Below are 27,509 nucleotides of genomic sequence, written 5' to 3'. Positions count from 1 at the left end.
ATACAGTACATGCAATAATATGAAAAAACTAATAAATTCAAGTATGTAGAGTGACTACAGAATACCAGCCCAATCATGCACACACTGCTTATAAGAGACAAGGTAGACAGTTTAGAAGACAAGTAACATAAAAATTGAGATCATATCATGCTTCCCTCCCTGGCTTTTTTGATGGTGTGGTACACAGAAGAGGCACACATTAGGTATCAAAAGTAGTTCTGTAAGCTACAATATTTGCCTCACTTCAACAAAGTATTTAGCTCACAGATAAACTGTCTTATAACACGCTTAAAGAAGGCTATAAATATATTCTCAAAAAAGTGCTGTGAAACAAAAGCAGGATTTCTCTACCTCTTGAGATTGCCAAGACCATTACATGCACATACCTGACAGAAATCCTATGGGCTCTCAGAAAACAGAGGTCTCGGAAGCTTCATGCACTTGACTGTTCCTGATCATCAGTTTTCATTTCTGCCACCTAACAGCCCACCCAAGAAGCTGAGATTGGCTACCTAGGATTTCAACATTAGTTTTACCATAATCCACCCAGAGACAAGTGTCTGAATGAGACATTCTGAATGGGGGGGAAAAGAAAAAGAAATATCGCAAGAGCCCAGTCGGAAAACAGGAAAAATAAAAAATCTTCCTCCTGTTTTTAGAAACCACAGCTGGTAATGAAGTGGGGGAAATGGCCTACAGTCAGTTTTCAGTCAGAAACCCTGCAGCTCAGTGTCCCTCGCACTCCTTGCAGCACGTGCATCCACATGAACACGTTCACCAAATATTCCATTTGTTCTCAGGATCTTAAGTGTTTGTGCACGTGCTGTGGCTTTAGGTCTGAGTCATGGCTATATATTTAAGAATCCTATCTCTATCACTATCGTACAATGGTTATACATACATGCAAATACTATGTTTCTGTGTAAAAGATAAAAATTTTGTCCTGTCTGAAACCCTAGATAGGAGGAGCCCTAAAAATGAAAAAAATGCCTTTAACAGATAAAACAATAATTAGCTACTAAAACATGGTATTCCCAGCTAGCTCCCTTCTCCATAAGATCTGGGTTTTGGCTGTTGTTTCCCCCCACCCTGATTGCAATGTCTCAAAACAGACAAACAAAACACACACACACACACACACTACACACCCCTGAACAGGGATAAAACTGACTGCATAAGTGGAGTATATCACTGTTCCAGTATACACCAAACATTCACGTGACAAATAGGTACTCGAACATAAACAACAAAAAAGTGTTCTGATCAACGATGCATTTCTTGTTGCTTCAGGAAACACAAAGGAAAGCAGGAGTTCTGGTGCTTCATTCCCTGCTTCTCCAGTTGACCTCAGGAACTGCCAACTTGACAACACCACGATGAAAGCCATTTACTGAACCAACATGAAAATGAAAAGTACGTTCTCCCACACTGTGTCTGCACTACAAAAAACACAGTTATGGTAAAAAATGCAGAATCTTGGCAATGAATGTGGTAAACTGAGTGATGACCTTGTTACTACTGTTTCACACAGGCACAAGAGTGCCACGGGAAAACAGCCGCCGGTGCAGCTGTCTGACTAACCCAAAATATTCATTTAAGTGCTCTACATACAATTCAATGAATGCAACTGTAAACAGAAGCATTTTGGCCTCCACACCAAGGAATATTTCTGAAAGTGCTGGGATTTGGAAATCTGTCCTGCACATTTCCAAAAGCAACTAGTTTACATTCTGTTTGACAGGATTAAAGTGTGTTGGAGGTGAACTCACTCAATGAACTTTGGTCACGATCCCAAAGAAAAGTCTGAAAACTTTCAACTATCCTCCTCATCATCACTAATAAGGTCTCTCTTTTCTACGCAGGTCTCTCGTTCACGTAGGAAATCCTCACGAATGGCTTCAAGTTCAGTCAGTTCAAGACGCACTTTCTCCAGGTGGTAGGTCCTCCTGTTCCTGATCTGACGCAATGGAAAAGGGTTCAGGTCTCCAAAAGCAATAGCAGTCAGTTTCCTGTGGGATTACACACATTATAAGGTGTCAGACATTGATGTCTTTTAAAGTCAGCTTTGAACTCCATCCACATTAATATTTGTGACACAGCTGACACTACTGGCGTCCTTCACATACCTGACTTACCCTCAAGGAAGGTCTGTAGAGCAGACAGTTTCAAAAGTAACACTCTCAAACTCCTGCCAGTTTGCAAAGCCACCTTCAAATTCTACATACTGCTACTGTGATTGCAGCCTTGATAACACTGACCAAAAGAGGAATGCTTCCCTGATCAGAGCTTAATTGGCCAGGCAGAATAATTAGTGTGTCCAAGTATCTGATTATAGATTAGATACTCCACTTCCTTCACATAATTCATTGCAACTCACTTGACATCAAGACAGTCAGCTCTTTGCTATTGAGGGTTGATGAAGTGGTTCAGCAGCCAGATAAACCCTGGGATAATGCAAGTATGAAAAAGGATAATGCAGAATGCTCATAAGCCAGACTTGAATGTAGTTAGAAAGGTCATGATTTTGCTGGTTGAAGCACAAAGATCTCAGAGCTGGTGCCAGCTGAAGTTAGCAGAGCACCCAGCAGAGACCATGAAAGCAGCTGCAGCCCTTTGAGTCACCCAGTGTGACTGGGTGTCACAGCAGTATTGACCTGCATCTAGGATCTAGGATGGAAAAACTTTCTAATTCAGGTGTTCAAATTCTGTAAAAAAGACTTTCTGACATTTTCCTGCTCAAGATTACTTGTCTGTATCAGCAACAAGTCTCACTGTGCACACGTGTGCATTGTCCAAGTTCTAACAGTGCAAGATTTGTACAAAAAGAGCGGGGTAAGCAGGGAGCTGTTTGAATCTGCCCTTGCTCTCCAGGCGAGGGCCCGGCAGGTGGCACCGAGCCACTGCGCTGCCGCGTCCCTCCGCGGCCGCCGAGCTCGAAGCCCGTTCGCACCCGGCACGCGGGTGTCGCAGACAACCTGGAGGCTGTCGTGTTCTGGCCTCACCTGGGCTCTCACTGCCTGGCCAAACGAGAGAGCCGATTGTTTGGGAGGTGGTGCAGACAGGGTCTCCTCCAGCAAGGCTCGCTGCCCCTTCCCCTCGCAACGCTGGCAACGGGACACTGCTCTAGCAGAAGCTCAGAGAGGGGACCTAGCCATCATACACTTTTATAGACTTGCAAAAGAAAAGAGAAGCAACATCTGAAGCTCTAATGGAATATCTGAAAACAGATAAAATTCTACTCAAATTTAGCCTTAGATGATTGGGGGAAAAAAAAAAAAAAAAAAAGCACTAGCTTCATTCCTTTACTGCTTTAGCCCAAACGACGCTTTGCTGAAAACCAAGTCCAGGCTTTTCTGTCTCTTCCAGAGTGGGAATCACAATCAGCATCTATTTTGGTCACAAGCAGCTGAGTACAACAACTGTTTGGGATTTTTCAAGTCCAGGGGGGAATATTAAGATATAAACCCTCCCAGAGCCTTTGCTGAGGCTTTAACAGAGGAAGCAGAGCCGTTACCAAGATTTTTACCCTTTAAACTCTGGGTAAAATTTAGTGCTCTGGGTGCAGAGCTTTATGCCAGCATCAATAGCAGCAAAACACTACAGACAGAATTAGACGATTCAGTTTTAATTTATATGCAGTCTAAACTGAAACACAGGAAGTGAAAAACACTCCTTCTTGCAGTAGGAGCCAAAGGGTAAGCTTAAGTCCATATGGAATTTATTACAGTAAAACTGAAAAACTCAAAGCATATTATTTTCTACTACATTTTAAGCAAGTCTAAATATCTGTGCAAAACGTATTTTCAGCTATTATAATGATCCAATACAGCCTTTCCTTTCAATGTTGATATGTTGCTCTACAGTCTTGTCATCAGAATGACATTAACATTAAAACGTTAAACTTGGATTTACAAAAGCCATGCTTCTCATGCAAAGTACTGAGGAATACAGTAGTATCTAACTTAGAATGCTTGCTTCAAGCATCTTAAAAACATGCTCTATTTAAGTGGTATTCGCTTACAATTGAGTGATTCAGTTACTTAAATTGACTGAGGTACAGCTGATGTCTAGCACTGAGCCTTTGCTTCTGTTGCAAAGCCTTTTCTAGCCAAGGTTGCCCCCACGATCCAGGGTGAGGCCTTTCACCTAGGGCTGGAATTTGGGAGTGCTACAGTCAGGCTGCAGCTGCTCCCGCAGCAGCCTGTCCAGCAGCATCAAAACAATCACACAACATTCACAGATGGTGCTTTCAGCAGCTCTGCTTTTGTTTCCTCTCACTTTGCAGCTTGGAACAGTTATTCAAACAAAGATTAAAAGCAGCTGCTAGGTAAAGCCGAGCTTCTGATTGGAAACCTCAGAAAATACATTTTTATCTCCTATTACTTAATATCTAAATGAATATCTAGTTTTTTTAAAAAGCAGACTACTCCCATACACTACTAAAAGCCTTTCAAATACATAGAAGCTTGAGTTACCCACCTAGCATCAAGTATAGTGCGTGTGAAGTATCGAAGGTACTTGAATATGGACATGGAATCTTGCAATTTTAAGATTTCTTCTTCTTTGTATTTAAAAAGTGCCAGGGCAAATCGGAATATTACCTGATAAAAAAAATATGTCTTTAAGAACAGAATGCACCCATTCTCACATTAAAGTAAACTCAAAGGAAAAAAAAGCTCTTCTTCCCACAGCTGGTATTCGAGCTATCTAATCACACTCCTCTATTTCCATTTCCTGCTGTGCTCTGCTCCTCCAATCTCCACCCGCCAACAGCTGCCAAAAACTTGTTATAGAGCCTAACCAGCACAAGCTGTTCTACCCAGAACACGATACTGAGTTTTTATATTGCAAACTCACTGAAGCCTGAGTGCCTACTGAAGCTGCAGAGCAGAGACGAATCATTTTGAAAAAGAAATGAGGCTTTGCTCAACAATTAGCAAGTTGTATCTCCGCGCCTTGGACTTCCCCAACACGTTGGGAACATATTGGGGAAGTGAAGCTAGTGGAATGTGACACTGGCTGCCAGGCAGCTCTGGCAGAGGCCTTCCCTGTTCCCAGTTCCATACCTGGCAGCCTTTGCAAAATACCTCGATGCTTAACACTGATTTGCAAGAGAACTCAGCAAAAACACTGGAGTGTCAGAATGCTCAGAGAGGGCCAGCAGGGAATCTAGTTAATACACTATTCTTGTCTACTTCTTTTACACCTTCTGCTCTTTCCAAGTCCCTACATCTGCTTTTAATGTTACTATGTTTAAAACCAACGACTTTCCTTGCTCTGCTGACTTTATTTCACTACAACTTAGAGTGTGGAACACATGAAACCATCCCCTCTTCCAGTAATTTGCGAGATAGAAGCCCAGACAGTTACTGACAGTCGGACATTATCATTTAAATATCTGTATCAATAAAAAAAAGTATTTGCAAATTTTAGCACCTAGAGTAAGATTTTACATCTTTTCCATGTTTTTAATTTTTGCTGCCTTCAATTAAGCTCTCTTCTTTGTAGCAGTATCTGTCAGCTTAATGTAATTTAACTGGTGAAGACAGCTGCATGTAGCAGCAGACAACATTGCTTGTACACTTATTTTCAGGTTTAAAATATCGGTGGCAGGGAAGAAGGGAAACACTCAGCATTGAGAACTGTGCAACTTCAGCTAACTTGCAGAATATATGAAGTCAAAATGATCTTGGCTGGTCATTTATGCACATTTCTTCCCTCTTTTCCTACCAGTGATTCCAACTGACAGAGGTTTTCTGCCACCCCCTTCTCCCAAGCCATACTCAGTCACAACGCAGCATGTTGTTAACATAAAAGAGCTTGAAAAAAACTGCTCGTTCCGCTCACCTTTGGTCCCTCGTATAGGAAAGAATCCCATATTTTAAAAAGGATGTCGCTAACGACACTGTCCACAAATACCACCAGAAACCAGTTGAAGGTGATAAGCGTGTAGTCAACTTTGTACTGTTCGAAATGCGCGTGCAGCCGTGGCAGCTTCTCACTCATTAAATCCTTGAACACACGTTGATCAACCTAGAGAGACAAATACGACATTACTGCTCCCCAGCTTTCCAAAACTTGGGTTGTTCCTGTTACCAACCTGCAATTTCCCAAGAGCAGAGAACCGCAGGGCTGTCCAGTCAACCTAAGCTACACCCGCCAGCTCCCACACAACACCCACACCCCCGCGGGCACCCCCTTGCTGCCACAGCCTGCAGGCTGGTTAAAACACTCCTTGTGTCCAGGGCTCCCTTGGGCACAGACCTTGGGCTCCTGCCACGTGTCCCTGGCTGGAAGAGGCCGGGGAAGCCGCAGGGGCAGCCACAGGTCCCGAAGCACTGGCTGGGAATGGGGGAGAGCCGCAGCTCCATGGAGCACATCCGTGCCCTGGCTTCCCCAGCCAGCCCCGAGCTCCCATCCTCTCCCTGCCCCTTCCCACTTCTGGGAGAAGGGGAATCAGTTAATGCTGTGGAGCTGCTCATTGGGAGAGTGGGCAAGGGCCACAGCTCCCAGCTGATCATGTTCAGTGCCACGGTCCCCAACCTGCATCCTGGTGCTTGGGGCTCGCCTGCAGTGGCTCCTCACATCCCACGCCATCGTTTGGGCTTAAAGGCACCAATTTCCACTTTAGTTATTTCAGTAAATGCTGTTTATCAGCCAGTTTTAGAGTCAAAGTTTTAAATGGCTGCACTTTACAGGACTAGACTTTGTTTGGTGTAGCACATACCTGTGATCCTAGCAGTGTCTTAGTATAATAATCACGAGGCATGAAGACTTCCACTATAGTTACCAGGCACCAGAAAGCATCTTCCTGTTCCAGGTACAGAAGTGCAATCGCTACCAACCTGAAAATTACATTTAACAGGAAAAAAGATGATTCTAACACCACAAGATGTGTTGAGAGCAGCATTTGTTTCTGTCCAGAGACGTGTGGATTAATAGTAGATCACTACCCTGCAAAGCTGCTAATGAAGTTTCAAATGAGGTAATGAGATGGCTGTCAGCCAAGCCCAGTATTCTTACTCAATTCAGCGAGCAAGTAGATAAAGCCAAAAGAAACATGATTTGCCAGAGGCTGTTTTGCCAGGAACTCAGGCAAAATAATTAGAGTTTTGCTAGTCTTCAATTTACTCCAGACTTCTTTGCCTTCCCTTAAAGTGAAAGATGATAGCTCCTGTATTTCACTAAGATTGCCATATATTTAGAAAAAAAGATCTTTTGCAGGAAGTTCACTTTATACCTAAGAGATTTTTTAAAAGATTTCACTTTTAAAAATGACTTTCCTAAAATAGAAAAAAAAAGAACAGTTAGTTGTATTCCTCGTTTTCCAGTTTCCAATGACTATTATGAAAGGAAAAAAAAACGCTGTCAATAGCTGTTAAGAATATGAAAGTTTACCTCAAATATATTACTCTAAGTAACTTTATTTCCATATGCAATAGGAGTTGCAATACCACAAACTACTTCTGATATTATACCGCTTAAACCTTTAATGCCCGATAATAAAATGCCTGAATCAAAGCAAGTGATAGATCTTTAACCTGCACCCAAATGCTGAATTATTCCTAGGAAAAACAAACATAAGAGACACCTTAAGCAAAAACTGTGCTATTCAAAGTCCTAGCTCAGCACAAGAATTTCTGCCACCTTTTAATAAGAGGCACATTACTCTGAGCCAGCAACTGCTGTTTTCTTCAGGTGCTCCTTGGGACACACCAGAGACCAGTGATGCTAGAAAAAGGTAGTGCAGGAAGCACAGAACTACAAAACATAGCTGCTCATGAAAAACAAGAAAGAACATTTCTGCCAAGAAATAACGTTTCTGATCCCCACATCATTCACTTCTCCTGATAAACCTCACTCCTGAACAGCCTCGTGCCCCGTATAACTGAACGGCTTGACTTAAATTTTGGCTACCATATTAGGTCCATTTATTTCGTTCCCTCGACCTTAGTTTTGATTCCTCATTCAGGCTCCTGCAGAGAGTTACCATCTCAGCATGCCTAAACAACTCCCCCCTCACGCCCTGCCTGACAAAAAACAGTCTGTGTGTCTTAAGTGCATTACTTAACTTTTAGTTTTCAGAAGTTCACTGGTCTTCCCTCATCTTTCATAATGAAATACTAAAAATGAAATGGGGATGAATCAATTTCTTTTGATATAAACTAGGCTGAATTTGTTTCTCCAGCTCTCCTTCAAGCCCTCATCTCTGCTGCTCCTTCTACTGCTTTAACCCAGGTAGTATATGAAGCTATTTAAGAGATTTGTAATGACACTGTATCATCTTTAGAAACAGGGAGGAAGGGAATAGAGACATAGGAGGGATAGCGCCTGCCCCTCTCCCCAGCAAGAGGGCCTTTTACATGAAGTTTTCTTATTGACTTCTCTATTTTTCACTCCTGAATCCTCCAGGAAGGCAGTGTGGGCAGGGGCATCCTGCTTCTAGGCAAGGCTTACACAAAACAAAGCAGAGAATTTGAACACACAGGAGGGACCTACAAGCCCTGTGATCCAGTTTGAAAATGGTTCCTTCTGAAAGGAGCTTTGGCCAGGAAGAGACTTTGACACTTCCCACTGCACCTTAATATATGCACCCCTTCTGCAGGGCCTATCTCAAATCATGAGGTTGCTCCAGCTCCAAAGGCCTTACCTATCCTAGCACCTAAACCAGGGCACAAGACACGTCTGGAACTGCCTCACAAGAGTGCTGAGGTGCTGGGAACTTAATAGTCCTGCTTCAAATAACACCTTCCTCCATGTACAGCTCAAGGTATTGAAACTGTTTCAGCAACCACTCACTGCAGGGACACTACACGTTGAAGTCCATAGCCTTGCAGCATTGGAATCACTGTCTAATTTACTTGAGCTCGAATGCAATATATTTCCCCGAGGGAAACAGAAGTTCACAGCCTTCATGGTATGATAAGCTTTAAATCATTTACTTCTGTTATTAAAATAAAGAAAAATACACAGCCTAGAGGTAAGTTTCTCACTCACAAATGTAAAGAGATAACCTAAAGGCAACATGAAGCCAACACAAAACTTGCACATTTTTTTCTGTGCGAGTTAATTTCAATTTCACTTCTTTTGCAAAACTGCACTTACAAGCGTAAGCAAGTGTAAGTGTAAAACATGTAAGTCAAAACATTTAACAGCCTAATATTAAGATCTAGAAAAGTACAGCCCCTAGGGAAATTTGGTGTCCAGAAGTACAATACATTTATAATTTGAAAGGTTTATCAAATGTTTCACTACATTTTAAAAATTCACGATCTGTAAAATCTTACCTGTTGAGACCTTGACAATATCCTATATCAGGATTCCTCCACGAAAACGCCAGCAACACATTTCGCAGCTTCTGGATCCCTTCAGACGTTGGTGAAGAATAATGCTTGTTGTTGGGCAAAGTTCTCAAGAGATCCAACTCAATCTGTTTAGATGCTGGATTTTGTTTTTCAAGGGCATTTTGAAGCAAGGTTTGGAAATACCCAGGAACAGCTCCATCCTTGAACTTTTTAACGTGGAGATTGACACACCATTTCCACATCTTGGAACGATGCTCGTGTGGAATTCCAGACCTTATCAGATTCTTCAGTTCTAGACAGCGGATCATCTCCCTATTCATCATGCTTGCAAGATAGTTCTCCCATTTTACCCCGGTAGAGATCTCTCTATTTTCACTAAGAGAAAGAGATCTCAGGTCCAAAGCTCGTGATTTTGCTACTAGTTTTTCCTCCTCATCATCCTCTGGGACCGTCTGAAATCCATATATATCATATTCACTGTAAGAAAAAGACATGACACATAAAAATGTGTTCTGCAATGTAAATTTCAGGATCCCATTCCAAGGTTACTTCAAATAGTCCCTCAAGTCACTCACCAACATTTTAAAGAACTTTTAACAGCTATAATTTTTTCTGCATGATATTTTAGGAATAAATCCATATTCAGAAAGTTGTGCCGTAGTCCAAGGCATATCAGTGCACAGATTTTATGCGACTTACCTAAGCATATGAAGTCAATTGCACTCATTTTTTTTCAGTACTCAAACTTCAGCAGCTATTCAGCAAGATTTGATTCTAAATTTCATATTGTATTTAAATTCTACCATCTGTTCCTAATGCCAGAAGAATGTCATGACTATACCTTATTCATAAATGGAATCACATCAAGAAAAACAACACTAAAAGTCCAAATATATATCCCCATTGCCTGTTTTCCAGTGTTAGAGCCTAGATCATCAACATACACTGGTGATATCTACAGCTGTCTCCTGAACTGCACCAAGTGATCCATCTCAGAGCCAGGCACTTTGGCTGCCAGTGATGGTATTTGCTGCTTCTGCTATAGATAACACCCCTGCAAAATAGTCACTTATTCACCTCTACAAGAAATGTATATAAAACATATACAGGAATCTTAATGGGACTCCATTACCTGACCAGGTGTGGTTTGAAAAACGCTTGTTCTGGTGGTTCATTCGTTTCTGCTTTCAAAGCATCTTCTAGCAGCTGTGCAATGACCTCGCGAGTAGAGCTCTGCTCCTCAGAGCAAACAGGAGCCTTCATTTCTTGAAGCAAGATCAAGTATTTACTTTCAATCTGACAGAGTTTGGCTTCCAAGCTAGTATACTGCAAAAAAGAACATATTTAACTTTTTTTTTTCAGTAACTCGGTTTCATAAAATGCCTAAAACATGGATCAATATGTTTCTATTATGTTTATAGGTTGCTTAGAAATTTGAGGCCCAGGAACAACTAGTTTTACTTTCCCTTTTCTGCAGCAGCAAAAACAAAGCAACTCTTACTTTTGGCAGATAACAGTTACATGTTGGTCTGCTTGCACTACTATAAAGTTTTGCACATGATATACTTCTGAGAGAAAACTGATAAACTTGCTACTTGATACTTTCACAGAAAGTCTTTTCGGGCTGAAGAGTAACCCTCAGACTTTCCCTCATTAGGTTTTTTATATCCCCACAAAAAAACTATTATTTTACTGTATGAAGTAAAACTCAATCATTTTGTGCTCTTAAATTAACAGGGTTATTCCATGCACAGCTGAAGACAAATAACACAATATTAAATATCAGATGTCTAAACTACATAGGTTCAGATACAGCTCAGTTACTGCATGAAACAATTGCCATCATCTTTTTATGCCGCAGAAAATTAAAGCTTTTAGGCTTTTGCCACTAGATACACAACTTCCAAAAACTCAAGTAAATCCCACTAAACTACAGGTATCTTGCTTTAACTACAGATGTGTACATTTATGCCTGTGTTTAGAAAATTGACTTCATTATTATAAACTGCAGTTTTGCTTTTCAAGAAAAAACACATCCAGAAAGTGTATCTTGTATTAACTGACTTTTCAAAGTAACTTCATTATTACATTTAATACCTTCAAACTGTTCCATTTCTGTTACATTTGTTTGGTTTACAATTGAGTTTTTGAAAGCTGCTTTATATATTGCCAAAATGAGAAGACGTTGCATTAGTCTGACCTTTGCCTGCCATTCTCTCTCGCGCACTTCTGCATTTCTTCGTAGAGCAGAAAGCTCCAAAATCTCCTTATTTAAGAATTTATTCTGGGTCTTATAACCTTGAAGATTGTCCTGTTGATAAAAGAAAAAAAAAAGCAAACTGGATTTTTAATAAAAATTTCACAGTAAACACCTACCAGAGAAAGTACACCCCAGCACACAGAGCAAGTAGCTAACAGGACTGGTGACAAATACCAGGATCAATCTGTGCCTGGCTATGAATATTTGGATATGTTTTAGTAAGGAAATCACTTTTATTCCAAGTGACTTGGAATTACCATCAGTTTGGAATAAAGCATTTACCCAAGGAAAGGAAGAGGATTCAAAATAAGAATTTAAGCAAAATGGGTAGTTTCCATAATTCCACTAAGGCCACATATTCAACCAAGGAAGCTCGGAAAGAAAAACTGCTTTGATAGCATCTGAAGCAACGTTAACAACAGATTATTATACTCCTCTTTTCTCCCGGGATTCTCCCTCTTCTTTTGTCATTCTGCATGAACTTTTTCTTCCCCCTCACTTTTGAGATTCATGGTCTCCTTTATGTGTTTGTTTTAAAGAGAGCTTCCTGGTTGATTTTCCTCCATGCTCACAATTTTCTTCTTACCCTTACTTCTTTCCTGTTCCTTTGATTATTTCTCACATCACTCCTCCACACCAATGATTAAGTTACTGAAAGCACAACACACTGTACTATAGATGTACAGGCCAGCTCAGAAGTCTAAAAGTCCTGTTTAGATTGCCACACAACAGTTCAAAGTGTAGATTCCAAGCAGAGAAAGCCTCAGGTGATGAGGATCTTGGAGAAATGCTGCAGTGATCTCCCCAGACAGTATAGCAGACTAGAAAGTTTGTATAGGGAGCAGAGATTCCCCTATCCACCAAGACAGAGACATTGCTCTTACTTTTAGTCTGTCCAGTTCCTGTAGTTCCTTATTAATAAAGGTAGCCATGGAGGAATTTACTGCTCCACTTTGGGAGGATGTATTGTCCTCGCATTCACTGAGTTGACGTGAAAGTTTCATGATCACCTCATCTTTAGCTTGAATAGTTTCCATCAACATACCCAACTGCTCATTGAGTTCTCCAACTTTACATTTCAGATTCTTTACTTCCTGCTGCAGACTATCTTTTTCCAGATTTAGCTTTTCAAGCTGGTTGTTCAGACCCAAAATTTGGTCATCTTTTTGGTGCAACAGCTCTAATTTGTCTTTGGGAACCCCCTCACAAAGACGGCTTGCAAAATATTTATCGTATTGGGAAGACCGGACTGTTTGCTGCAGAAGTCGCACAAGTTCCTGAGAATAAAAAACAGAAAGCAGGAGATTTTATAGCTTTTAAAAAAAATATAAAGACACTGTTTTATAACAAAAGTCTCTTGCAAGACTTCCACTTTTGTTTTCTACTTCCTTATTTAAAAAAGGACAAGCACTGTGCTTATGGGAATGCAAATAGGCTGGATGATTACAACATTTACTGGCTTGCATAAAAGATGTGTGGATTTCAGAGGAGAGTGTAGGCACACACATGAAAAGCTGTTCTTAAGGCAGTTGCTTAGAGTAATACCCTGCTTGAAGCCTTGCTAGCATGGGATTCTATTCTGACTTCCTGACAAAAGGAATTGGCAAAATAGAACTTAACACAAAAAACAGGTTAAGTCTTGACCTCTTCCTCTCCTCAGCATACCAGTCAATATCCACTTGAAGTCTATCAATTGCAAGTAAAAAAAAAGTGAAGTTTAAAGAAATTCTGGAACAGTCCTTATTAGAAATTCCTACTAGAAACCAGACTGCAAAAATCAATGGGATAAACGTTCCTTCAATTCTAAACTGACAGCAAATACTAAGAAAGGAAGAGATTGCAAGGAAGTGCTTGCTTGTAAATCTCACTGCTATGGATCACTGACGTTCCCGTTTCCCAAGTTTAGTTAATGGTACAGCGCTATGGAACCATAAGGAACATGACTGCAGCTCCAAAGAGATTTGCAAGACAGACCAATGGAACTGTGTTGGGTGTTGTTTGCCCTTTTCTCTCTGTAAACTGAGTTTTGACACTAATCAAGAAAGCAAAGAAATTAGTTTTATGGAATTTCTGAAAGCAACCAAGAAAAAAATTTGGAAGTTAGCAAAGACCTGAACATCCTTACAGGCATGGCTCAAATGGGCCATGCATCCTGACTCTGCTGCAATGCAGTAACAGATCAGGGCCCTCTGCCCCAACGCATTAAAGGAGAGTCAAACTATGCTCAAACACCAAGCTATCGTCTTCAGAAGTATCCGAGAATGAGATTTTGAGAAAAAGGTCGAAATAAATCCATATTCTTTGCCTTCCTTCACTGCGGTTTGACATTCTTCAGATCATAGCTTAATGCCAGTTGTCCTACCTTTGGTTATTACTAAACTGGATGATTTCATGGCCATAGTTCAGTCATCACCAAGTGTTAAGTGTTATCAAAAACAACATCACTTGGTCTGATAACTACTGACTATTGGCATGTCATTTATCAAATTATCACCAACAGAACCTATTCAAAGCAATGCATGCTACAAGAACTTGTCTGGATGCCACAGTTGCAGGCTGCTCTCATCTTCTACCTATTCTATTAAATACAACCTAAATCCTGCCCAGTCACAGAGGTTGCCAGAAAGGCAACCTACTTGGATTCTGCTTCAGCTTTAATGTAGCATTTCAAGAGTCAGAATATATCCAGCTACCTGTAGGATTTCAATGTTTCATTAAATCAGTGAACATTGAATTTCTCACAGCAGTTGGCACAGAAGACAAATATGTTCTTGAGATAAAACCATTTTAATAAATATGGAGATGATAGATTTATCTTTGCTTGCCCTTTGATAGTCTCACATTGGGAAATACAGTGGCAACTCCAAATAAGACCTAAAAAAAAGAGCAGAAATTCTTTCAGCTAAAAGTCAAGATGTTTAACCAATCTGAGCTAACAGAGGGCATACAAACACCAACACTTTATGAGGGTGATGCCACATCCACAGGTCTGTGGTTAGGTCTGTGACTTATAAAACATTTCTATGACAGCACACATCAGTTAGGAAAAAAAGGGACAGAAGTCAGTCCCCATTTTTCTACCCATCTACAAGATCAAAACCAAAAAAAAGGAAAAAAAGGATTTGAAAGTAGAAGCTAACAAATGGTGAAAACTGCTCAGATTCTCAGCCTGCTGGGATCCCGGAAGATAAAGTTGCTTCAGAGTCTAAATAAGCTGTATACGGACTAAAGAGTCATCATGAATACTACACAAACAAAAGGTCAGCGCAGGGATCTAAACTTCGAAGGGGGCAAGACTCTTGTTATTTCAGGACTTTTTGGAACCAAAGGCTCACTGAACACACTAATGTTACAAGAGATACCCAGCTCAAAGGCAGCTGGCTTTAAAGGCAAGCACACAATCCTCTCCGAGATCTGTTTGCATTTGTGCCCTTGGCCTGGAGTGCTAAATTACCTTTTGGCTTGTGAGATCCTTCTTTAACTTTTCCAGCTCTTCTTGCTGGCTTTGATATTTCAGCTGCAGTTCCGAGACTAGCTTGTTGCCGTTGCCAGAACACCACTCAGTGGGGGAAGCGTCGCTGCTGCTGCGGTTCTTGCTCGATCCGATCATGTCCTTCAGCGGGCGTCTCGCTTTGTGGGGAACGCGGCCAAAATCAAACGGAAAAGCTGAACTAGTCAGGCCTGCGTAAAACAATTTCTTCTAGTTCAACTCCCTTAAGCAAAAGGCATTTCAATACATTCAATCTTTCTTTGAAAATATGCTCATTAAAATTAGATTCTTTGAAGTATTTAAATAGCCTAGGACAACAGTATCAAACATTGCCTGTATTGCCAAATTGCTTCCTTTTGTGGAGAGTGTAGCTCAAACTAAAGTCCCATGCCTCTGCCTCCCACACCTCCCAAAAGATTTACTTCATAAGTGAATTTTTATGAAATAAAAAGCTGATGATTAGACCACAGTTTTACTTTTCACGACATAAAATGTAAGGCACTGTGGCAAAGCATCTTTGCTAAGTAGAAACCTTCAAGTAATTCATTGTTAACTCAGTAGCTGTTATGGCAGATAACCTGATATCACAGCATTTTGGTCTCTTAAGGGGCATTCCAAGCAATGTTTACCTCCATTTATTCAATACACGCATGCTTGCAAGTGTGAGAGCAATTCTATTTCAGTCATTGGTTCTGAATAAAGGAATAATCAAAAGCCTCAAGTTTTCCCCTCACCCTGCAACTTTGCAAGAGACAAAAATGAAGAAGTTGACATGCTTGGGGAACCTGCAACAACAGCTAAGAAGAGGTGTTGCATATCCTATTCCATCTGACTAGCTGGGTACTCTCAAACACATAGGGAAATAATTAAAAAAACAAAGGAATCTGGATTTAGCTTATGAAGAAAGGATAAGTTTACATTCATTTCCTGGAGATATATATATATAAATATATATATCTCACAGTGCTGTATGATAAAGCAGGAAAGGCTTAAAAGGCTTCTCTCTCCTTCCCCTCACTTCTACCTTTACTCCCGTCTGCCAGGTGCTTCCTCTTTTCTTCTAGGACCATCGAGTCCTCCAAGTCTTTTGGGGTTGGATCCAGCAATTCCCACTCCTCGCTAGTGTAAAATATGCTCTTGCGGTTCTCATTATTTCCTTTTCTTAACGAGGACATAGAGTTTCTGTGAAAAACACAGCAGTCAAACTAGCAATAATCGACGTTTCACAACCATTTTTATCACACAGATTTCACGACAACCACTGCAGTCAAAAAAGCTCAAACGAAAAATAAGTTCACACACACAAACACACACACACAAAGCCAATAGCATAAAAGCTCTCGAAGAAAATTAAAGCACGTTTTTATATTATAGCACCTGCCATCAACTGTCCTGTGTTTCAAGAGGCAGCAGAACTATTTGGCTGTAACATGATCTTAGTATCTAGGAGACCTCTCTGGTCTTTCATTCTCTGAAATATCATTCGTATCATTCTCTGTTTTATCTTTGTTTTGGCAGGGGTAAAGAAAACAACAGGCTCAGAAGCAATGTCTGCTTCTTGACTAGTTATTTCAGCTTAGAATTTCAGGGTAAGTGCCAGGCATTAAGCAGAACAGTACGCAGCCAGCACTGCCCCTGTGTTACAGTGTCACATCCTGGATTAATAGCAAACAGGGGCCATCCAAGAGACCTGCTGTAGTTACCCAGCTCAAGACAGACTCATTAGCAGTTTCCTTCTTAAAGTGGGATGCTGCCCATTAGCTGCAAGAAAGTTTGAGAGGCAACCTCTATATTCCCATCAAATAGCTTTCTAGGAGGAAAATACAAGAAAATGTGTTTTTAATAAGCAGGCTCAGGCTCTCCCACCTAACCTGCCCCAAAGCCATGCAAGCAGAAAGTTCAAGTCCACACTTCAGGTATGAACCAAAGCACATGAGCAGCGACTTACAGCACTGAGCCACACTGACGCTTAGATGGAGAAGATGCCACCACAGACACCTATGAATCAATTTACATTTCAGATGTACAGTTAGAAGGAAAGCAGTTGAGAATCTCAACTTTTTCCTCCAGAGTCTTTACATATGGAGTCCCGCTGCAACCCTACACAGGAGGCAGCCCATGCAACTCCTGCACAAGCCCTCAAAGACCAAACCCAGCTTCCATCAAAGCCAATTACTGCACAGTGCAAGTTCCTACAGCTACTCTGCTTGCTAACTTTAAAAAAAATCACCCTAAAGTTTGTTAATAAAATTATGTCAACAATCAACCTGCAAACTTGAGAGACCAAATCATACAGTACACTTAAACTTCCAGCTTAATTTGGTAAGCAGGACCACAGTTTCTGAGGTGGGCAAAAAGCCTTGCTCACCGATGGGATCTCTCGCTCGGAGCACCAAACCAAAGTGGATGACAGGAATGTTTTCCAAGGCACCCAACACTCCTGTCATCTGGCACCTCTGCGGCTATCTGAGCAGCAGCCCATCTCTTACCACATGATCTTGTAAACATCTGCCCTTGAATAACCTCAACCTAAGACCTTTGAGCACCACCTTTTAAAAACACCGTATCATTTTAAAGCTTGAAAAAGCAGAAAAACAAGTCAAATGAACAGCAGAAAACATTTTCCCCAAAACTGGAAAACTGTGCTGATAAGCACACACACCATCTCAGCTCACACTGAATTCTGCAGGTCTCTTCCACTGATGTGGCAAGGCTTAATTGCTTGCCATTAGATTAGAAGTAGTTTATTTTTTAAAAAAACAAAAAATATATATTTCCCTAAATACAGGATGCCAAATATAATTGGACAAACTATGCGAAACCTCAACACATGATCTACTGACTATCTTTCACATTCCTTTGTTTTTAAGTCTTACTGTGTGATTGTGCAACTTAAAGGTTATTCTAGTTCAATGTGGTTCAAAGTCTGTGTTCTGCACAAATGGGAGACCCGAGGAGTTGACAAAACCAAGAGGAAAAACACAGGCTTAGAAGCCTGTATATGCCAATTAGCTTGAAATTAGATGAAAAATGGAAAAGCATATTTCAGCTTTTGCTACAAATATATAGAGGTCTATTCCTCATTTCCTTCCTGGTATTAGTTCACCGCTATTACTCGGGATGCAAATGCAGTTGTTACAGCAACAACCTCTTCTCTGGTTTGTCTTCTGTGTTAAGATAGAATCACTTCATGCTTTGCCCACAAGTGCTCTATTCAACCTAAAAATGGCCTAGAGATAATTAAGCAAAGCTGTGTCATGAGAAAGGTTGGTGCCTGAAAGCCCCTTGCATGGTTAGTGAATAGCTGTGCTTACTGGTTGGGCATCATCCAACCCAGATTGAACAAGACTCTGTGGACTGAAAAAAAAAAGGCATGTAATTATGATTATCTTTAATATTCACACAAAAGAAGTCCAAATTAAGGTTATAAACGCTCTACCCCTCACTGAGTAGCTGAGGAAAACAATCAGGAGGGAAATCTGTTCCCATCAAAACTGTGCTGAAGAAAATTCATCTTTCTAGTGAAGACAGCCTGGACACTGATGACTCGAGAACTGCTGCAGACTCAGGTCTTCAGACAAGTTTCTCTCACTTGGTAGAGGAATTAAGTGCTCGTGCCCTGCTAGCTCACAGCAGGCAGAGCCAACACCAGCGCACAGGTTTCAGAGACAGCTCCCTGCAAGATCTGCACTAATGGTAATAAAGCTAATGGGGGCTTCAAGCATTTTATCAGCAGATAAATAACTTCTGAGAAGGGCAGACTCATCCCACTGACAGAAAACACAGAAAAACGCATTTTCCATGAAAATGTCCGAATGAGTGAAGCACTGCAGCTGAAAACTCCAAGAGCAGCAGATGGGGAGAGGCAGGCATTCAGCCTGAAAGAGCTTTTTTGCATGAAACTTCCCTCATATTTACTCCCAGAGACCTGCAATGTCTGCAGGCCACCAGAGCCAGAGCATTGCAGGCAAAGTCCAGCTCCTGGACACCGAGCAGAGCACGAGCTGCCAGCACCACCATCAAGAACATCCATCCTCCTTTCAACAAAAGGGCTCCCTACCCACAACTCCACTGTTAGTCACTCTGTTGAGTCACGGAGAAACATCAAGATCAGGGAATGCTGAGCTCTTACCCTCACACTCCCCTTCCACCTAGACTTCCCAAAAGCAGATCAGCTGCAGCTGAGAAATGACAAAAAGTAAGAGGAAAGATGACCTAGGGTACACTTGAAAGAGCACCTTTGGCTTTCTAGAACTCTCTCTAAAGAAATGATTTAATGAAGTCTTCCTTGTCTGATGAAGAAATTTAAAGTTTCACAAAAAGCAAAGCAACTACGTAAAAACAGAAAGACATTTGAGGCTACCAACTGAAACAGGACATGTAGCAATAGGATTCTGATGTTTCTTAATCCAACCATAAGCAATGCCTTTTCCAGAACTTAAATGGCACTCTGCAGCTGTCAAAGAAAAGTGGTCAAAACAAAACACAGAAAATCCTAGCACCTTGTGACCTCCCAGAGCTGGGCTTCACAGGAAAGCTTTAAAAGGAATCTGTTTAACTCAGCATTGCTGGTGAATCTGAACAACATTTTATTGGCAGCTCAAGGGGGATGTGGTCGAGTTACCAAAGCCACAGCTCTGCTTTGGGAACTGTTCTGTATTAGCACTGTAATAGCCTCAGAGTAGAAGCGGAAGATCCATCAATACGGAGAAAGTAAAGTATAAAACACAAACACTTTTAAAAAGGCTGGTAGCAGGAGAGCTGAAAAGCAGCAGAACTGCTTCTTTAAAGTAATTAGTGTTAGGAGTAAAGTCATTAAGAGTGTGGGTTCGGATGTGGTTTCGGTGTTGTTCAGGAAGGGTCTGCCACATCTTGGCTTAGGAATTCAAAACTGCACTAACCTCTAACTGGTTCTGGGGATTTTGTTTAAAGAACGATTTGCAGAGTTTCAATGCCTACCACTAAAAATACTTCATAAGCACGAACAGTTAAGCACTAAATGCCACATTCCTGCTGGAGCATCAGCAGTCAGCAGCCCTAGTGCTCATGGAAGGACACGAAGCAGCACTGCCTGGATCAGGCAGATCCTGGGGCTCCTGCCTCTGGTTCCAAGGGCAGAGCCGTTACTACAGGATCGCTCTCCTTAGCTAACAACTATGCTCAGCTCTGCCCTTCACACAAGCAACTAGAGCAAAGAAACAACTTACTTGGGGACACAGCGCAACGTATTCCACCCCATCACACCCAGTTCTTGCCAAAAGCTACACCGTAACCCTGGGCCTTCACGAGGCAGCAGCCCCCAGGGCCCCCAACTTACTTGATCTCAGCGCTCCACTGCTTCAGGGAGAAGTTGATGGCGCTGGGCTGCACGGGCGCAGGCTGGGAGGCAGCCTGCTCCCCCACCAGCTCCGTAGGGGAGGTCTCCACGGCTAGGATATTTCTGGCTCTTTCTGCCGAAGCATTTTGACTTAGGATACTCAGCTCTATAAATAAACAGATAAATACAAGAGTCAGAGAAAAAGAAAAAAAAACACTCAAAACTATCATGGAGTAAAACAGTAACATAAGGCAAAGTTTTACTTTAGAAATAGCTCTATAAATTTATATTACTACTAACTCATCAATGATTATATTAAAGGTTTTACTTTGAGTTACATCATAACTTTAAAAACAAAAAAAACCCCATGATGTTTTATAAAAGAGCAAAGTACCTTCCTCGGCATGTTACTATTGCCCTGTTCTTCCAACACCAGGTCTCAAGCCGCAGCTCACAAACCATTAAGGCGGCAATTTGCAATTTCAATTAGCTAATACTTGTTCATCAAGGTTAAGTGGCTAAAAAGCCACATAACTTAATGTGAATTAATTGTGTTAATCCACAAAAACCCTTGTAAAACCAGCTCACGTCTGCCCAAGCCGAGCCCAGAGCAGTGGCACAGAAACGCTGCTAACCCTGCCGGCAGGCTGGGCTTTGTCCTACCAGTCACTTGGCCACTTCTGCTGCAAGTCAATGAGCTCACATCTTAAGTGGGAAATGCAGCCTGAAAAAGCACGTCTGCCTTCCTGTGCTGCCAGAAGCAGGGGCACGTTGCAAGGCAGAGAACTGCAGCGAGGAATTAATCCAAATGTTTTTCTTTGCTTTGTTTTGAGTGTGATGAATTCCTCGTGAGGGCTGCGCTTGATCGAGGCCAAGGGTTTGTGCCAGGGTGCAGTGCAAGGCAGCGCTAATGGCAAGGGGAGCTCTGACCTCTTTGCATCAAGCCTCAACCTGCACTATGGCAAGCAAAGGAGCCGTCACTGCCATATGGAATGAGCAAACACCAGGTATATATAATATGGAAGTAACTCTTTTCTTCTCAGGAATTAAGTTTTCAGAAGAAAATACCAACCAAGAAGTCCCATACACAAGACAGTTTCTTGATCAGTGGCTAATATATCAAGTGCCCTGTAAAATTTGTACAGGGTAGGAGGAAGGTCTTACCTCGGTAACATTTTGTCTCTTAAGTGAACATGGTAAGATTAATTATGAAAAAAAAAAGAAAATCATGTTGTAAAATGAATTTACTTGACTTCCATAGTAGTAATGCAGCTCCACTATAAATCCAACATATCTATATCAACTTTTCTCCCACAAGCAACTTTGTAGAATATTCCGAAGTACTTTAGTGTTTATTTTTTGATTTGAATATTCTTAAGAACTCTTATGAAAATGCTTCCTTGTCAAGCCTGAACCACAGAGCAGTACCTTTTTGTTCCTTTTTACCCTCTTTCAAGTTACTCCAGATTTCTGAACTAGACTGTATTGAGATGATTTTTTATTTTATATAAGATTATAAGCAAAGACTGGGATGGGAAGGGGGCAGAACAGACACCACTACAGTGTGCAGTTTTGTTTCTGGGCCAAAGATAGAATACTTCCTCATTTAGAAGGCTACTGACAGTATTGGTACTTAAGCACTAGCAAAAGAAAATAATTTCTATGTTCTAGGATAAAGGACACCATCAACTGCACTGGTAGACAGGTAGCCCTCAGCATGGAGGCAGAGCCTTTAAGAATTCCCCAAATCTTTATGAAAATTAAGGGTCCTTCTCATTTTCCACAGAAAAGACTGAATTTGGTAAAGCCATTTGTGTTCTGTCTCCTAAAACAAGGCAATGCAGAAAGTTTCAAATTTAAACACCAGGTGTCCACAAACAAGACTAAGCCCCTCAATTTCCTCGACTTTCCTTGCATTAGATTTAATAAACAATCCAGGCAAATAATACTCTGGTTTGGCTTGTGATGCAGCAGGAAGTAGCCCAATACCTAGAAGAAATAGCATTATCAAGCCACCTAAACTGACTGGATTCTTTCACCTAGCTCCCAAATGCGATGCAAAGAGAGCAAACTCCACAGCTTTCCACATACTTTAATGACAGCAGCCGAGTTTTACCCGAAACATGGAAAGCAGCAATGAGGTACAGACAGATTTGGGGTAGAGTTCCACTTTATAGCTGATGTAGTCCAACAGCCTGATTCCAAAAGCCAGCTATCCTATCTACTCCTTTATTTCCCCTCCCCTTATTTAGCTATTAAGCCATATCCCCTCTCCTCCACCAGCTCTGGCAATGATTTCATTGCACGATGAACATATTCCACTCATAACACAGCAGAAAAAAAATGAGACAGGCTCCATTTTGGCCAAACTGAGAACTGAGCTAATGCAGCGCAGAGTCACCGCAAAGGAGCGGAGGGAGAGGGGGAAACGCGTGGCGGGTGAAGACCAGATCCCTTGTGCTAACCCTGACGTGTACCTGGCCCCACATTAAACCACTTCAGGACCTTTTATTAGGAAGGAGTGTGGAGGGAGGCTCTGGCTCGCTTTGCTCCCTGCCTTCAGGGCATCGAGAGGGAAGGACAGAGCTGGGGGCTGCTCTGAGCGCAGATTGAGCCCTGCTAAGGCAGCAGCTCTCGAGGTGGCCGAGGCTGAGCAGGCTGCTCTCAAACAAACTCCATATATCGGATTAGCGGACGTGACTACAGCCCGGGAGCTGAACAGGGTTGAGAAACAGCCTCAGTTTCTGTCCTCGCGGTGTGAGCAGGCTGAAATCAACAAAACCAAGTCTTTTCAGGTAATATGCCTGACCTCAAGACTCCATTTAAACCCAAGAGATCTTTCCTAACACGTTTAACTTGGCACAGAAGGGATTACTTATCCAGTCTTAATTATGGATAACAGAGATAACTAACCAATGCATTTCTTTAGTGATCCAGGAATAAAACAATATAAAAGGGCCTGAGCAGTGTGGTCAAAAAGCAGTTTAACTTTATATAACAAATTGCTACATTTTTATAATTCTGACAACAGGTTAAAATTACATTTTGCTTGGCTGAGGATACTATGGAGGTTAAATTCCACATGTGTAGTCTCAGCGTAAGTTGCCTTCTACTTTATGGAGGCAGAGAACGTACATCAGAGACCCATAAACCACACCACACTTCTTTCAAGAACAAACTATATTTTCATTCAGAACAGGAGATTCCCATCAGATGAATTCCAAGTAAGCTCACAGTAAAAACTGGAATTTACATTCCAGGAAACCTCCTGGAATACTGAACTCTCAAGATATTGTAAAAACTAAAAGACAACTCACCTCATGTGTATTTTGCCCCTTTTAAATCGATTGCTAAACCCACTTCATTTTCAATAGCTGCTTTACAGCTATCTCATAACAGTAGGACACAAGGAAAACTTCCTAAGACTATCATGTTCCCTACTTTGGTACTGCCTTGTACTGATAAACCAATACCGGTAGAAACTCCTGCTCTGTCTTTACTCCAAGTTTCCACCTACCCGGGTTGTCTTTGGCAACAAGACCTTTGGACAAGTCGCTTGGTGTTGGGGACGTTCGGCTGTCCCTTTTGGCCGCGTCGAGGTTGTTGCAATATTCCCACCTCTTCTGCTGCAGCTCCTGAAGCCAGTAGGTCATGTCCTGACGGGTCGCAGCCTGCAACACAGAGAAGCAGAGCACTGAAGACGTCGTCGCACCTCCCTGCAGACGCGCACAGTGAGGTCAAATGTGGGAGGAGGAGAACACCTCTCAGGCCACCTTTGCTGACCTGCTAATTACAACAAAGTAAAATTAACATAGTTTAAAAGAAATAACCACAACCTACTAGATGTATGCAGTGCGCACACACGTTCCAGATTTTCTTATCAAATCCATTTTACATTAAAGTGTCACATGCATTTCTTTCTCCAGTTTTACACTCACCAGCAATAAAAAGTAATAATAGCATCTTATATTTTTATGAAACATTGCTGGTTACATATCCATTTAAAAAACAAAAAATCCTTATTCAGCTTGCTTAGCTAGTAGCAAAAATCAGTAAATTAATATGGCATTGTAACACATGTACCTTCACGATTACCATCTACAGACTGTTTTACCTTGACTTCATGACCCAACTAACTTCCACAGGAAGGAGGTTTTTAAAACAGCAACAAAAAGTATTTATCTACAACCCTGTAGATAAAAATATTTACCTACAACCATCAACAACAGTCAATGTGAACGGGTGGTAGGCAAACAAGAGCTTGAACTGATCTTACAGCTGTGATTCTGACTGAAATTTAAAGAGTAATTTCACAGGACACCAACCAACAACCCTGAAACCCCAGCGAGCGGCTAACGGTGGCAGCTGACACTGCCGCACATGCCGGATTCCAATGTGCATCCCGAGCAGCCGGTCAGGAAGCAGCAGGGATCACTGCAGCCCAGCACCCTGGCAGGCTGAGCAATAACCACAATCACCACTCAAGGGCAGACAGCGAGGCAGGGATGAGATGTATCCAGCGGCAGAGGCCCCGTCTCCATCGAGCGCCCGCTCGGAGCGCGGCGGAGCCTCGGAGGCGCTCGTGGCTCCCTGCCCGGCAGCGGCCACAACGCGATCGCGGCCAAGTCACGCTGACTCACAACAGCTCCTAATTAATGTCTGCCCACGACCGGCACAACCTGAGGTGCCTTTTCCACAGCTTGGCCCGTTATCCTCTCCCAAACGCTCTTAAAAAGCTAACAGGGCTGGGGTTTGGTTTTAAACTCCCAAAGAATTTGCTAGCTGCTGAGCAGCATATACACACCCTCAGCTTAAATGACATCACTGCTGCAAACTGGGCCAGCCAGCATGATTATGGCCCTGCAATATAAAACACAGAGCAAAGCAATATCCCTCTGCATGTTTTAAGTCACCTGCCCAAAGTGTCACTTCCCCCTGCCACACGCATTATTTTGTCTTTCTTCCCTTTCCTTGGAGATTTCCACTCCCCAAAATTGCACTTTCTGGCATTTTCCCAACCCGACCGATAACACAGAAAGGTTTTCCTTTAAGCAGCCCTGCAGTCTCTCCCACCCCAAACTCCCCATTGCTCCAACACATAAGGGGATGTATCACAGTATCTACCACCTGCAGAGAGCATTTCTTCGATTCAGAAGCAACCAATCTGCACTACTCTCCAAAAGAAGTGTCATTTTAAAAAAATAAAGGAGAAATTACCTTTTCCTTCACTTATATATTCATTCTGCTAATTCTTTTCTCCTTAAATGGCAGGTTTCCCTATACAAACATGAACAAGTGTTCACTTGACACTGTTAACAGCATTGTGTGACAGCAAGTATTTGCAGCACCAGGCCCTATCCACACAGTCAGATTTCCACAATCTGCCCATAATTCGTGGCATGTTTTCCCCGCCTCTTTGCTAAAATGTTGGTATCAGCTATACAAAAAACAGGCTAAAAAAAAGCTTTTACGTTTACTCAGCTTCTTCTAATGTGCTCTAACAGTTGCAAACATACAGGAAGACTACAATCTTGCAGTTGTCAGGTTGCTTATCTGTATTTCTTAACTGTGAAAGACTTGCTTTATCTGCTGTAAAAGCTACAGCAGATTTTCCCCTGCAAGACTGCCATCAAACTGAGGAAATGAATCCCCAGGATATCAGAACATCTTCAGTTCTCATTAAACAACAGATACTGAGCTACCCAGATGATGAAATCATTGCCTTGACAAAAAAACTGAAGCATTATGAAGAAATAATGCATTCCTGAACAGCACCATCATTTCAATGTGGAATTCCAATCGCTTATTTCTTCTTGCTCTTCTCCGCTTATAATACTGAATGGGAAAGACCAGATCATGAGGGCTGGAAAATCTGACAAGCAGCAAATTGAGGAATACAAGGCACATGAGCTCGAGGGTAAAGGCTACATTTGACTTGACTCTCTTCCTCATGCTCTGTGTGTAATGTTTTCTTCATAGATTAACCCTCATTTGACTCCAGTGGTGGCTGAAACACACTTTATTATTCCTAATGACTTGAATTCACTCTTACTTACACTTACTGTTTAAAGATAATTCCATAGGGCTCAACCAAGGCATTGGGCTGTTCAACACTGAGGAAACCAGATTTTTTACAGGCAGTCGCACAGCTGCTGTAGGACAAGCGCCATAACCGAGGAAGAGGACGGCATCACCAGAGGATGCACAGTTGTTTTCTTTTCCTCTGATCGTTACTTAACTGGCACCTTGCCCCAGTTCCCATAAAGGATACAGGAATAGAGCTGCGTTCATGCTGACAGCATAGGAAGGAACAAAGAGTAAATACAGGGCTAAAAGCAACCATGATGGAGGCAGAGGGGAAGCACAGGAGAGCTCCATGGTTCCCAACGGATCCACTCCCGGGGAGGCTGCCAGGAGCTGCACATGGACCCGCTCTCCTGCTGCACAGGCGGGAAACACCGCTGCAACCCGCGGCACGTGCTACACACCTGCCCTCCTGCCGGGAAAACCCAACCCCACGGTGCTCACCGTGCGCCATTCCCTGAGATTTTCCATGGGGAATCACTAGACGCCAATTGCAAAAGAAAAAAAAAAAAAAAGAAAAAAATCAGGAGCTGCAGCTGTTGCACCCAGGCTGTAGTTTTAGCTTCTCTAAATGAAGCGCTCAGGGTCTAAAAGCTGCGACGGGGAAAGCAACGCAAGTTCGGCTCCCAGCTAAGGCAACATAAATAAATAAACAGATAAAAGACAAGTTATGAGTTTCCCACACGGGTACCTCGCTCGCTCCCTGCGAGGCCCGTTGCGATCGCTGCCGTTGGCACCAACGCTCGCAGCCAGGCCCGGCCCCGCGCGCCCCGGCCTACCTTGAGCACGGCCACGGCGCCGCCCGGGCTGTGCACCTCGAAGGCGGCGGCCTCGTCGCCCGCGGCGGCGGCGGCCTCGGGCTGGTGGTAGCTGAAGCAGGCGGCGGCGATGTCCAGGTGCCCCAGCGGCAGCGCCTCCTGCGGCCCCTTGAAGTAGTAGAGATAGCAGCGGCGCGGGTCGAACACGAACCAGCGGCTGCGGAAGCCGCGCAGGGGGCCCTTGCCCGACAGCTTCTGCAGGTAGCCGCAGAGCTTGGGCGCGCCGCCCGCCGCC

General features: G+C 42.4%; 1 protein-coding gene across 1 annotated transcript; it reads right to left on the bottom strand.

Annotated features, from left to right (window-relative positions):
- On the bottom strand, positions 1–27,353 carry TBC1D2B (TBC1 domain family member 2B). Its single transcript, XM_026038628.1, has 13 exons — positions 27,236–27,353; positions 23,890–24,043; positions 20,373–20,538; positions 16,080–16,237; positions 15,020–15,246; positions 12,450–12,842; positions 11,506–11,616; positions 10,438–10,631; positions 9,288–9,782; positions 6,728–6,845; positions 5,848–6,033; positions 4,480–4,601; positions 1–2,009 (listed from the first exon to the last, which is right to left on the bottom strand). The coding sequence occupies exons 2-13, from the start codon at positions 24,023–24,025 to the stop codon at positions 1,814–1,816; spliced, it is 2,502 nt and encodes an 833-aa protein (XP_025894413.1). The 5' UTR covers positions 24,026–24,043; positions 27,236–27,353; the 3' UTR covers positions 1–1,813.
- Between the last annotated feature and the right edge of the window lie 156 nt (positions 27,354–27,509).

This window comes from Nothoprocta perdicaria, unplaced genomic scaffold (assembly GCF_003342845.1).
Source record: "Nothoprocta perdicaria isolate Ctin4 unplaced genomic scaffold, notPer1 scaffold_214, whole genome shotgun sequence".
NCBI lineage: Eukaryota > Metazoa > Chordata > Aves > Tinamiformes > Tinamidae > Nothoprocta > Nothoprocta perdicaria.
This window is presented reverse-complemented; position numbering and strand designations above follow the sequence as displayed.

Excerpts from the sequence above, each read along its gene's own strand:
- TBC1D2B (XM_026038628.1), bottom strand. The coding sequence starts at position 24,025 with ATGACCTACTGGCTTCAGGAGCTGCAGCAGAAGAGGTGGGAATATTGC. Across the intron at positions 16,238-20,372 it reads CAGTGGAGCGCTGAGATCAA|AAACTCTATGTCCTCGTTAA; the intron begins GTAAGTTGGGGG and ends TGTTTTTCACAG. Across the intron at positions 11,617-12,449 it reads AGGAACTGGACAGACTAAAA|GACAATCTTCAAGGTTATAA; the intron begins GTAAGAGCAATG and ends TTTTATCAACAG.